This window comes from Nicotiana tabacum, chromosome 4 (assembly GCF_000715075.1).
Source record: "Nicotiana tabacum cultivar K326 chromosome 4, ASM71507v2, whole genome shotgun sequence".
NCBI classification, from domain to species: domain Eukaryota; kingdom Viridiplantae; phylum Streptophyta; class Magnoliopsida; order Solanales; family Solanaceae; genus Nicotiana; species Nicotiana tabacum.
This window is the reverse complement of record NC_134083.1, coordinates 35,765,112-35,778,879: the sequence shown is the minus strand read 5'-3', so window position 1 is coordinate 35,778,879 and position 13,768 is coordinate 35,765,112. Positions and strand designations below refer to the sequence as shown.

Here is a 13,768-nt window from a genome sequence, read left to right as displayed (position 1 = left end):
TGTCAATATATTCCATGAACAAAATCTCACATCAATACAAAATATGTAGCCTAGACCCAGGAAATAAGAAAGTACGCTATCAATCTTAAACACATAACATAAGAGCTAACATTAGAACAACTACAACCGCAATTATAATAGCAGCAACTCTGAACTTCGACCTTCCTTGTCTTCTCTGACAATGGCATCGATCACTCCTCTTAATAAGACCCGCAAGAAGAGTCTTGTAGTGTTCTTCCTCAATTGCAAGATCAACCCATCGAAAAAAGCCACAACCTTCACCAATCTCATATCTTCGGCAGCCTAGGAACCTTCTTCCATGATTGGTGGGTGTTCGTGACATTTTAAGATCTGCAGCAAGTCCACAATAACACAAAGGTTCCTTCTTCATTGCTGAAGGAGAGGACGCGGCAGTAGCTTATTTCTTGCCGGAGAAGAAGAAAAAATCGACTTTCAAAAGAAAAGGAGATGGCACAAATTGATGGGCAATGAAGAATCCCAGCAAAAAAAATCTATTTTTCACTGTTAAAGCTAACACGAGAAAGAAAAAGGCATCAAATTTGGATAGAAATCGGCTTCTATAATGTTCAACAATGGAGAATAAGGTAGAAAGAAGAAGATGGCTATTAAATAGGCCACATTATTACCGTTAGGGCTTTTTTAACTGCCCTCACGCCCCTTATAGGCGTGTGAATCACACACTAAAGCCAAATATGACACATAGGATAAGTCTCGTGTCATAAGCATTTATTATACACGATTTGAAGGAGTGCAAGTATTCAATTGGTAAATTGTTAAGTTTGGGAACCGGCATGACAAAGTGGCTCAAGTATAAGTGTCATTTAGGCCATTCTGCCTTTTTAAAATTTTGAATAATTGTTGCTTTAAATTACCCGATCCAAAGTTTGATCTGCCAAGAAATTAATCAAATGACGAAAAAATTATTCTCCTATAGTTTGCAGTTTAAGACCACTATAATATGCAACAACATTAATTTGTATTCATAACATAGTAGTTAGATTATGTAACAACATTAATTTTCAGCATTTACAAAAATTATTGAAATTTATCCATGAAACTGCATTACCCAGTCTTTCCTTTTGTATATAATTTATTAATAAATTTTATTTGTTGTTCAGTCATATAAATAATTGATTGAAGATTTACGTATATTAATATGAAATTAGTAAAGTAATAAATGTGTGCATGAATTTCATGCAATCGACTTTTAGTATGAACGCTAGATAAAGTAGCACTGTTACTAATTCCTGAATATGAGTGTTGGAGAAATTAAAAAATAGCCAGATTTACAAGTGATCATTCAAAAATAGTCACAGTTTCAAAAGTCATCAAAATTTAGCCACTTTTCATGTAAAGGTAAATCTGAACGAAAACATTGTTCAAAATCCGAAAAATACTCCAGTATAATATACTGAAATTCTAGTATAATATACTGGAACTTCAGGATAATATACTGGAATTCTAGTATAATATACTGGAACTCCAGTATATTATACTAGAGCCAGCAAAGTATACCGGTCCAACATAATATATTAGAAGTTCATACACAGGTGCACCGAACTCTAGTATATTATGCTGGACCTGTCTCTGTTGCAGCAAAATAATGGCTATTTTTCAATGACTTGGCAAACGCCGGCTATTTTTCAATGACCAGTCTGAAAACTGGCTAGCCCGTGTTATTTTAACTATGAGTGTGCGCTTTGTATTTCCTACTAGTTAAGGGTTATCCGTGGGTTGTTTTGCAAACCCAAAGTGCCCTCCATGACATAAAGCAAAATGACCATGTTGTCCATCCTTGTCAACATATTCATTTTTTTTCGGGGTTAAGAACATAAACAATTAGTTATCACAAAATACTAAGATCAAAGTGAAGATCACAATAAACTTCCGATGGACGTGATTTGTTAGTTGACTTATATAGGATCTTATCGAGGCCAAACATGTGATTCCCCTATGATTTGAAAGTGAGAAATTGCTTTGTTCAAGCATATATTCAATTAACTTCATGTAGTAAACTAGCTCAGAAATTACTTGTACAAATATCCAATCAACTTTATTATAACAAGCTGACACATACGTCAGGAAAGTCAGACCAAATTTATACGGTTTTTCACAAAAAAAACTCACATTATCAAGTATATGTATCCATAGGTCTTATTATATAATTTTCTTTACTTTTCAGTTATTAATCGAAACTTTATTCGCAAACCCATCAATAGGAAGAAAAAAACCCATAGAAATAAATAAATAATTATTAATCTACTATATCTTTCAATTCTTGGTTTCCATGTGAGTCATGCCAAGTACTTATAACAATCAAGCTAAATACCATAGAAAATATGGGAAACAACTTGAAGTTCATCATGCTATGACACTTTAATTTGTAAAAAGTCTCTCCAGGAAAAGAAAAAAACAAGGACAGATTTCGACACCCTAATCCATATTGACTTTGGAACTTTCTACTCTAGTGGACAAGATTCTGTGATTCTGTGGCATGTAAAGTCATTTTAACAAAAAACGAAGGGGCAAACATTTAAAAACAAATTAACCTGGAAAAGACGTGACTTCATTTGTTCTTGCATATGAAGTGCATCAACTAACTTCCTTACTCAGCAAAAACTGAAACTTTGAGAGAGAGAGAGAGAGAGAGAGAGAGAGAGAGAAGCCATGGAACTGCTCTTCCTCAGCTCACTTTTGTCCTATGATAAAGGAGCTCTATTTGAAAATCCATGGCTTATCTCTTTCCCTCACCAGAATTTTCAAATAGAGCTTCTTTATGTTCTCCTCTTCCTCAGCTGGGTTGTTTTCAGGTCCAAGCTTCAGTTGGGTTGTTAGTTTCAAAAGAATTTGCACATCCTGCTTCGGAACTCTTCTCTGCCTTGGCTGCAGTTGGACGTACCCTTTTTCGGGCTTCTGCAATTATTTGGCTTTTTCTCCAAATCCAATACTCTGATCACTGAAAAAGAACTCTAACTTCGACAAAATGACCTCTGTTGCATTCTGAATATTGGTTGTTATGGTTCACTTGGGAAGAAATCATCACACTTCTCTCATCTCTTTCATGGCTTTCAAACTCTCACCAAAAATAACTTTCTGCAGAGTCCATATGCTACGTATCTCTCTGAGTAGTCATTTAAATAAGAAACAAGAAATATATAGACATTACGGAAAATTTTTGAGTCGTCGACACTTCTATATGAAACAAATGTTGAGAAGCGAACTGTATTATTACAAATGATATTTACATTTTTTTCCAATGTATCAAAAAAAATATATATCTAGTAACACAAATGTATGACAGTGATTAAAAAAAATCATCACAAAATGAAAAACTTGAGCCGCAATAAAATATGGACATTGGTGCTAAATGCAAATATGGATGTTAAGAGAGAACATTGAAAGCCTGAGCACTGCGAGCAACCTTGATAAACACATCCTCTAAAGTTGTATCAGCCAAACCCCAAGCATAAACTGTGAATTTACTCTTTGCTTTCTCAACTGCTTGAAATACATCTGCAATTCTAACCTCTTGCTTTGGCAACTCAAACTTCTGTGTCCCAGATATATGGTATATCCTGTTGGCATTTGGGGATAGGTGTCGCACCATGTGCTCCACTTCTTCCTCATTATCTGATGATGTTGTCATTGTAAACACATAAGACCCCCCATATCTTGCCTTCAACTGTTATCCAATAAGAGAAGAAATGGTCAGACCAGTTTGAGAATAAAAAAGAAGCAGATGGGAGGTCAAAAGAGAAATATACTTACTCAGCCCTGGCAATCATTACTTTTTACAGCTTATTAGACTACTACTAGCTGTATGGCCAAGCTTTTTTTTGAGCCAAAAGTGCTTTTTTGACCGAAAGTGCTTTTTTCCCAAAATTAAGCTGTTTGGCCAAGCTTTTAAAAGTAAAATAAGTGCTTTTAAACAGAAGCAGAAACAGTTTTTGAGAAGCAGAAAATAGTAGCTTCCCCCTAAAAGCACTTTTTTGAAAAATACTTTTGAAAAAATACACTTAGAAACACTTTTTAAAAGCTTTGTCAAACACTAATTGTTGCTCAAAAGTGTTTTTCAAATTAATTAATCAAATACAAATTGCTTCTCTTTACAACAACAACAACAATATACCCAATATTATCCCCCACCGTGGGGTTTGGGGAGGGTAGTGTGTACGCAGACCCTACTCCTACCTTGTAAGGATAGAGAGGCTGTTTCCAATAGACCCTCGCGTCAGGATATTATAAGTACCACATTAATGAAAATATAGGCAAAAAGGGACAGTATCAAAAAGCCATATAAAAGCAGAATAAAACAACAAGACAGTAAAGCGATCAACAATGAAAGAAAATAACGGTTAGTAATAACAACCTACTACCAACAAAAAACGAGACTGCGTGCCAATACTAATGTTATGAACACTCTACACTTCAAAAATACTTTTTAAAAAAGCACTTTTGAGAAAAACACTTCTCAAAATAAGCAGATTTTAGAAGTTTGGCCAAACATCCTATAAGTCTCCATTTCCCTTCTTTCTTTACTTAGGCACACATTATTACTCGTATCAGTGGAATATCTGACACCATAATCTCACAACAGCTAGAGAAGGCACAGTAACAATCCAGTGCACCAAAACCGGAAATATACAGGATTTTGAAAATATCGAAAAGCTTGAAAGTACCTCTTTGGGATTTCCTATGCACTGCAAGCTGCCATCAACGAATATTCCTAGTCGATCACATAGATGCTCTGCTTCTTCCATGGAATGGGCTGAAATGGTTATCCTTATGAGTAGTCATATTAATGATCTCATTAACCAGTGGTAAGAAAGGAACTAGGAAAGAGTTCAGGTGTGCAATGTCCAATGTATGCTGGGCTGGGATGTAAAATTCACATATGAATTAATGTGGAATGACAACCAACTGGTGTACAATGCATATCTCCCATTATCATTTATCAGTACTTCAAAGATTACTTTGTAATGTTCATAAAGAACAGAATTTGGAGAAACCCTTAATACAACTGGTTAGTACTGCCCTGAGGGCACATAGTTTATTCATGTCAAAGGGGGAAACAAAGAAACAAGAGAAGTAATGTTAAATTACTTGTGAGAATAATTGCTCTATCTTGCTTTGCACGTTTGACAACATTCCATAAGTTATGTCGCGAAGCTGGATCCAGTCCAGTACTGGGCTCATCCATGTAGACAACCTGGAATATTTCATAAACCACAAGAATATGAATACACATAACTCCGAATGTCTTCCCATGAGGATGGATGGTAGAATTAACATACCTTAGGATCTCCGATCAGTGAAATTGCAACACTTAGCCTCCTCTTCATACCTCCACTGTATTTCCCAGCTTGCTTGTCAGCAACGCCCCCATGAAATAAGTTGACATTCTTAAGAGATTCTTCAACTGCCTGTAGGCAGAAAAGTAAAAGAAGTTACTGCTTTGGATGAGGAGTCAAGTTTATCAAGATTTTGTCTTTCAGGTTGCCTATACAATGCATTGCCCGTATTCCCAACCCCAAAACTTGAAGATTAGATGTACTTTAAGGACCTTGGGGGGAGGGGGGTAATCAGTTATACTAATAGTCTGTAACTTAGCTGAATCAGCGTTTCTGCTCTAACAGCTTTTGGACGATAAGCTAATTCTACAAGCACTTCTCATAAGCCCAAGTAGAAGTTAAGACGTGAGCCATTAACTTACTTGTGTCAGGACTGATCCTTTAAGATTTTTAAGCCTTCCATAGAAAAGTAGGTGCTCCCTTCCTGTTAACTTTTCCCAAAGTAAGCTGAAACAAATGTCCAAATGAAAAAACAATCAGTATTAGGACACTGAAATTTGCAGGAAGGGGGAGGGATCAAGTGTCGACTTAACTTAAGAAAAAGTAGATTCTTACTCATGCTGCGGACATACACCCATGTTGGTGTATATCATATCCATGTTTGTTCGTATATCCATACCCTGAGCATATGCAGTACCGGAGCTTGGTTTTATGAGCCCAATCATCTGTTAGCAGAAAATTGTCACTCAAGGGTGTAGAGTTTTCAGGTTTAGCAATCTAAATAAAGAAACAGAAAATCAGTATACAGCACATCTGTCTACAAAATGAAGGGCACTAAGAATGTGTTTTAAAGTTATGTACACATTAAGGTCACATCCTTGAGTGACTAAAACTTAAAAGAATTACAAAGATATAGCTAACACAAGACAGACCACAGGACTGACCATATTAATAAAAGTAGTTTTGCCAGCACCGTTGGGACCAAGCATACCAAAACATTCCCCTTGAGGCAAAGCAAGTGACAATCCTCTCACTGCAAATTTCTCAGGGTTTCCGTCTTTCCCTGGATAAACCTTTTTCAAATTGTCACAAATGATGGCATGACTTGTACTTGATTCGAGTAACTGTTCAACTCTCTCCCTCTGTTGAAAGGAGGTCCCATATGGTTAGTTTTGTAGATAGGAACAAACATAATGTTTTTCACCAGATAATTAAATGTTTACCTCCTGGGCAACATCAGGTTTCTCCATTTGTACGAAAACTTTAGAACCCTGCCTTCGTAAACTATGTTTCCTGAAGGAAGGTGAAGGCTTCTTTCGGGAGCTCCACAAGAAAAATAGGGGATCTTTCCCTGATGATGCAATCTGATCAATGTAATAAGCAAGAAAGAGAAAGACCAACCACTGCACTATCATTATTATTAGGACATCCTTCATCCCATTTTTTCCATCACTCAAATCTTTCCATCTCATACCATCTGTTCCCATATAATTAGCATTGAAAGCATATTGGGAAAACTCATATAATCCACGAAAAAGAGAAAATCCAGGATATATCTCCATAACTATAATCCAGCCTCCTTCAATGTCATGACAGAAATTACCAGATTAGTATACAAAAGTGAAAAACAAAATCAAACAGAACTTTCTTTTATAGAACAACATATCAGGAGAAATGAAGGCAAAAGAATCAGATCACTATCTTAATCATAAGGCACAGAAGGGAAGGAAAAGAGAAGAAGTTGATTTTCTTCACCTAATGAAAGTATATAGCTTCTGTGCTCCTTGGTAAAGAAGGGAAAGTTAAAATGAACACAGTAATTTGTTCCCTATAATCATGCAAAGCCTGGAGATATTAAAAAGCATTAACATGGAAGGGTTTCTAACCCCCTGAATTGTCCCATCCCCTCATTTACCTCTCCTTCTACATTTCTATAATCCAGCCTCATAGGATATGGTAACACTACAATATGAAGACAGAAAATTCATTCTACATTTCTGTAAATCCAACAGAAAAATGCAAAAAGACCACAGTTGTATATATATATATATATATATATATATATATATATATATATATATATATATATATATATATCATGAGCCTGGAGATATTAAAAAGCATTAACATGGAAGGCTTGCTAACCCCCTGAATTGTTCCATCCCCTCATTTACTTCTCCTCCTCTCCTTCTACATTTCTATAATCCAGCCTCATAGGATATGGTAACACTACAATATGAAGACAGAAAATTCATACCAACATTCGATCAGTAAATCCAACAAAAAATGTAAAAAGACCACAGTTGTGTGTGTGTGTATATATATATACGGGGATTGACTATCAGGCTCAAATCAGTAACCTCTCACCCCATTACTTAAATTTTTATAACATGAAGCCACTTACATTGAATACGATCAGGAGAAAGAACGAATTTTATAGTCGGGACGTGGTGGTAGAGAATGATGTTGGGCTGAAGCCTCTAATCATTTAACTTTTCTTCTTTTGACTTTTACATGTATGATGCATATGAATCCTTCTTCTCTCCTGACCCTTTACCGCCTTTCACCCAACCTTCTCAAAAATCCCCTGACCAATCTTTTGCCCCCTCCTGTCACCCTTTCTCAGACAGTATTCTCCTTCCCTTTAACGATATTTGTTAACTATTTACTAAGAGCTCTAGATAAGCAGATAAAAGAGACAACCATCATGCTATTAAATTTTCACAGTAGAAATTGAATGATGCAATCCCCTCAAAGGTCCCTAATGAACTTCAGGTCAGTACAAATATACTGCTACAATAAAACAGAGTTATCATCAATCTGGAAGGTGACTAGGTGGTACAACTATGAAAATCATGATTTATAGTTGACGATCAAAGAGTTAGCGAGACAGCCTTAGTATTTCTGAACTTACTGGGAAATGATTCATCCTGGAGAAAGAACTGGAAAAGGAATGCTGCCAAGAGTCCGTTTGCAAACACCATCATATAGCCGATGACTGTTACAATGTCAAGTAAACAGAATTAGTCATATCATGTTAGTTGCTGAAGGTTAATATGAAAAATTGCTTCATCCTTCTCATAAACATTCTGTTTCATATGAAATCCATGCAATATTAACACCAACTTCTATTGCAGTTATCAAACCTGTAGCTGTCTTAACATTCGAGAAAAATGCAGCAACCAGAAAAGCAAGGGACACTTGCAAGTTTATGTAAATGAAGTAAAACACGAACTGGATGCTGTAATCATTAAGCAAAAAAAACTTCAAGCCTGCAAAAGGAAATAAGGGGAAAACAGGAAATTTGTATCAGCCAAATCCATTTAATATACAAGGGTCAACAGAGTAGCAGTAGAATTACCTACTAATGAGCCGAAAATCACAAAACATAACATGTATATAGAAGATACGACCAAAAAATAAGAATAAGAAATCATCCAATAGGGACCATCCGCAAGTCCATGCATTTTCATCATGATTCTTAGTTTCTGCTGCTTCTCATAAACTAGAGCTATCAAAACAACCTGCGAACAATTAATCATGCGATAAATATGACAAGCATAAAGAATTAAATAGAACCATATAATAATAAAAAATATAACATCAGTATAAGCATATGCAATTACTGTGTTACAAATTAATAAGATAAACTTAACCAGGCAAGATACTGTTTTAAGGAAAATAAACACTGGAGCAGTTTCAGAAATACTGATCGTCAAAAGCTACAGTACATATCTCATGATCGACAAAGTACCGAGTTAAAGAAGCCTGACACTATGAAAGAAGTTTAAGCCTTTTGTATGTTTGCTGCGATGAATTCTAGTAAGTATTTCTTGGAATAACTAAATTAACAGCTTAAGAGGCCTTAAAGACTGTAATTCGCCCATCAAATACTCAGTCTTCCTACTCGTACATGAACCATGAAATAAACCATGTTCAGCCAAAAAAAAGGCTTAAAACTCATACAGTATGACTGAATAAGGTGATAACTTTCACTCCTCGTGACTCTTAACACATAAAAAGAGGTAAATACTAAACAAGGCAGTTGATGAATGCCAAGAAAGTTGTCTAGGAAATGGATAGCTGACAAGTTGGCATCAATGGATAGATTTAATAGAAAACAGATTTGTCTAACATGATTGAGACTGTCAACTGAACAAGTTCTTCAAAATAGAATAAAACATATTTACTTACAGGAAAAAGTTGAGAAACCACCCATGTAAAGAATAGTGGTCCCAGGAGAGAAGCAAAGTCCAGCTTGAGTTTTGTTTCTGCTTTGGGCATTTCTTTGACAAACTCAAACAGCATTCTTGCAGAAGGTCCAAGTAAAAACTGAAGGTAGGCATTTGATGCCTGTACATGACATTTAGCAAAAATTAAGTTACTTAAATATGTTCAATACAACTTTATTTAGTTGCTCATAAATAATCAAAAAACATTGTAGATATAGATATTCATTCCATTCAGTCAAGAAGAAGTGCAATGTGAAGAAAATCAAATGACCTTTGAATTGCTAGTAGGATAAGGAACACACAACTAAATATTTCTTAGTAACGGTCAAAGTTGATACAATATGGTTCTTGCTAATTAACTGGAAAATTTCACAATTTAAGAGCTCACAATGACATTTGTCAATGAAAATGAAGATATTTGATCCAGATAGTATCAATACGAAGCACAGATATGATCAGGGTAATCTAGACAAGGCACTCATAGAGTATAAAATTAAGACAAATCTTTCCGACTTTAAAAGCATACAGCAAATCTTATTTATATATCTGTGCGTGTGCGTGTGCGTGTGCGTGTAGATATGTAAATGCATTTAATTATTTATACAGACTCATGTCTCAAGACATATAAATGTATTTGAGAGATTAAGGGCATCATAAAGCAGGGGACACGGGAACGATATGTTAAAGCTAAATGCACTGAGTTCTCCAAATATTCATCCCTTGCATTGTCATGCCCAACTCAAGTAAATGGAACTCACTTTCAGGAATCTCTCAATACTAATAAGGATTCCCTTTACTTTGGATTATCAAGACAATACAAAACTTGCAAGGGTCAAGGATAATTTGCATACAGAAGAACATGGAAGTAGAAATTGGAAGGTTTACCAAATTCACTGAACGAGGAACCCTTGTCAATGACATAGGTCGATTGCCTGTGTCATCCTTATACGTAGAGTTATACCAAATATTCACATTGAAACCATTTCTGTTTGAATTAAAGAAATCATATGCTGCAAAAAAAAGAGATCATACGTTGTTAAGATGATCTTGAAATAGCATGGCTATGCATTAGGACATTTATGCAGAGAGCACCAGAAGAACCTGCTATTATCTCGTTTATCTTTCCCACTGGATTCCCCTTCCTGTAACCTTTATAAAGCTCATCATTGATCTCATAAGAACTATTACGCCACAAGTGTAAACCTTTCACACAGCTTATCTCTGCATATATTAACCCAATATGGAAAAGATATAAGCTTGTTTGCTTGGAAGAGTCTAATTTTCTTTGACAATACTCGACTATGCATATATATAGCAGCATTAATCCTAGAAAGAGTGTCAGCTCATGTGCTTATCTGCAAATTGTTTATGAATGCGTAAACGTAAAGACCTAAGATTACAATCAGGTAGTTTGAGAAGTATGTCCAGCACTGAACTACAACATCTCAAAGATAAGACCTTCGATAATAGAAATTTATTCTACTTGGGTCAGACCATAACCATGAAATCTAGATTCAACTTCAATGGCGACACGTTAAACTAACCGTATGTCACTTATTACCAGAAGATATCTACTTTTTCAACCTAAACCGTGTGCCTTCTTCATGCATTTACAAATTATACACATGCAATATCTAACATCAAAAAGGCTAAGGCTAGTCAGAAAGAAGTAACAAACATAAATCGACTACCTTGCTGAACAGCTACAGAACCAAATTCCAATGGAAAAGAAAATGTAGAGTTTGGAGGACATTGAGGTCGAACATTGTAGACTGGCAAGTTGGAGAAGAAAGCTGCCTCGAGAAAATTCATAAGCTCAGTCTGTGACTCGGAACCCTGAAAATTTCAAGGGCATTCACCATCAAACAGAGACTAAATTTTGAACCTATGTACAGCGAATCTCAAGGGAAAAAGTAAAATAGCATAAGCTAAATGGAGAGAGGCTCACCAAGATATTATAGGCTAAGCTATAGAAAATGTCAGAGGAATTTAGAGTTGATCCACTGCTGAAAAAATTTCTACCCATACCTATCAAGTTCCATATTAATTGGACATACATTAGAAACGGCATCAGAGAAAATACTCCGCTCACATCAGGTATAGTAGGATCAAAGCAAAACAATTCGTACTTTCTCCAAAAGTCTGATTAGTTCCAGTCAGAAGTATAGTAGCTGGACAAGAACCCGATATTTTACATGAATCATCGGGCAAGTCCCTATATGAAATAGAATCAGTTTGAACAGCACGATACTTTGATGCTGGTATCTGTAACAAGGGAGGCCATTCCGGTGGGCTAGGAATCGGACAGCTGCCGACTTGATCCAAATCTGAATATTCGATACCACAAACTTCTTCACATTTGCCATCACCATTTGTGTCAACACATTTACAGCCACATCTGTTTGATGGTTTATCCAACTCTTTATTGACCAAATTTTGAATGAGAACTAGCAATAAACAAAGTACGATAGGGACCAAAATGAGGCGAATATTTGACTTAACATCTCGTTTCTGCGACAAAATGAGAAGGAAACAACATACCATTTCAGAATAGAATCATGAAATCACAGAAACAACTCAATATGTAATTATCACATTTTTTACTTCCAAACAATATATGATGTATACTCAACCAAAAAAAAATGATCTAATTTTTGCTTCAGATACAAATAGAACCACTTAATTAAAAAATTATCATTCTGAAAAAACGGAATAAGGCCAACCTTTAAACGTCAATTATAAATTTTACAATATCATGGACAGAAGTGAACCCAACAAAAAATAACATCCAACAACAGGCCAAAGAGGTAACTAAATCTTGAACTTGAATTGCAAAAAGCAGAGTTAAATTCAATTTAACCATATTGAGACGGCGCCATAAATTCAGAAACAATTAAACAAACCTGAAAAGTCAAATTCTTTCTGAGCAAAGCATTGGCTTGAGTCCAGAAGCTCGCTGGACCATCCGCCATGGCCGCAGCTTTGTTTCAACTTTTTTTAAGTGCAAGTATTCTATTTTTTATTTTTAAACTTGTTTAGAAGTTAGTGAAAGAGAGCTCGTTGAGAAATCTCCACTTTTAGAACTCAGAATGAAAAGACGTTTCCCTCAATTTGCCGAATCTCCTTTATATAGCATCTCCAGTTTGAGTGCCCTCTTCTTTTTCTTTTGAACTTATCTAAGCTGACGAAATTGCCCTTTCATGTCCTATTCATTATGGGTGAAGGAGGCTGCCTTAATGACTAAACTGCCCTTTGCATCACGCGGTCTAATTTCTCTCTTGCAAGGCAAAGTTGACAGAATAAGTATTATTAAATATCTTTGCCCGGTTGACCATGCTTGTATGGCAACACCGTGTGTGATGTGGCAATAGTGCCTACCAATCACGCAAATTAGACACTGAATTCAGTTTATTGGAATAAAAAATACTAAAAAAAGACAGAAACTAAAAATTAAAACAAAAAACCAAATGCCTTCAGGTACCCCCTCCTCGTCTTCTTCGTTACCCCTCTCATCACAGTCCTCTTATCTCTTCCTTTTTCTTTTATTTTTTCGTTAACACTTCTCATTTCCTTCCAATTCTTCTTCTGTCTTGACACAACAAAAAAAACTCTTTTCCTCTTCCTCTGCATGTTCCGTCGTTCATAGTTCCAAAGCAAAAAATCTTCGGACTTAAATTGAATCAGTAAAAACCATAGTATTTCACAACAAAGGAATCGAAACTTAAAAAAATGAGCAACATAGGAACATGTTGTGACTTATCGGTAACGATATTCTCGCCGGACGGCAAAGTATTTCAGATCAAATATGCTGGCAAAGCCGTCGATAACACTTTGACTATTGAAAATGATGGCTTAGGGGTTTGGCGGGCTCCAGGCAGAGCTATGCACATGATCTAATGGGCGAAAAATTCTATGACAATCGTTCACTCTATTTGAGCAGACTCTGTTTGAGTAGAACTATTGAAAATGTAGAGTTCTTTGAGAGAAACGATTAAAAATGAGTGTTTTAGTGTCTTTAGGTCAAAAATGACACGTGGTGGGTTTTAATTCGTTTATTGTTGATTGGGTTGCCACGTTTGTGAAATTATAATGCGCGCGCTATGATTAAACGGTCGGAGGTGTTTATTAGTTCACTTATGCTCAAGTTGAAGTGTTCATATGGGAATTTTGAAAGTTTATTTACCGGCACGACAATCGGTGCAAATTTAAGTGGCCAAGAGGCCC

At 35.8% G+C, this 13,768-nt stretch overlaps 1 protein-coding gene across 1 annotated transcript; it reads right to left on the bottom strand.

Annotated features, from left to right (window-relative positions):
* Window positions 1-3,193: 3,193 nt before the first annotated feature.
* On the bottom strand, window positions 3,194-12,674 carry LOC107797166 (ABC transporter A family member 7). Its single transcript, XM_016620031.2, has 18 exons — window positions 12,448-12,674; window positions 11,674-12,055; window positions 11,493-11,572; window positions 11,236-11,380; window positions 10,646-10,765; window positions 10,430-10,554; window positions 9,507-9,665; window positions 8,674-8,836; window positions 8,459-8,584; window positions 8,227-8,310; window positions 6,536-6,891; window positions 6,257-6,454; window positions 5,928-6,037; window positions 5,735-5,819; window positions 5,316-5,444; window positions 5,125-5,230; window positions 4,701-4,789; window positions 3,194-3,703 (listed from the first exon to the last, which is right to left on the bottom strand). Exons 1-18 carry the CDS (start codon window positions 12,514-12,516, stop codon window positions 3,404-3,406), a joined length of 2,826 nt encoding a protein of 941 aa, XP_016475517.2. The 5' UTR covers window positions 12,517-12,674; the 3' UTR covers window positions 3,194-3,403.
* Window positions 12,675-13,768: the final 1,094 nt, after the last annotated feature.

Bases quoted from the DNA above. Each gene is read 5' to 3' on its own strand.
- LOC107797166 (XM_016620031.2), bottom strand. From the start codon at position 12,516: ATGGCGGATGGTCCAGCGAGCTTCTGGACTCAAGCCAATGCTTTGCTC. The intron at 5,445-5,734 runs GTAAGTTAATGG...TTCTGCCTACAG, and splicing joins AAGGATCAGTCCTGACACAA to GCAGTTGAAGAATCTCTTAA. The intron at 5,231-5,315 runs GTATGTTAATTC...GAAATATTCCAG, and splicing joins CACTGATCGGAGATCCTAAG to GTTGTCTACATGGATGAGCC.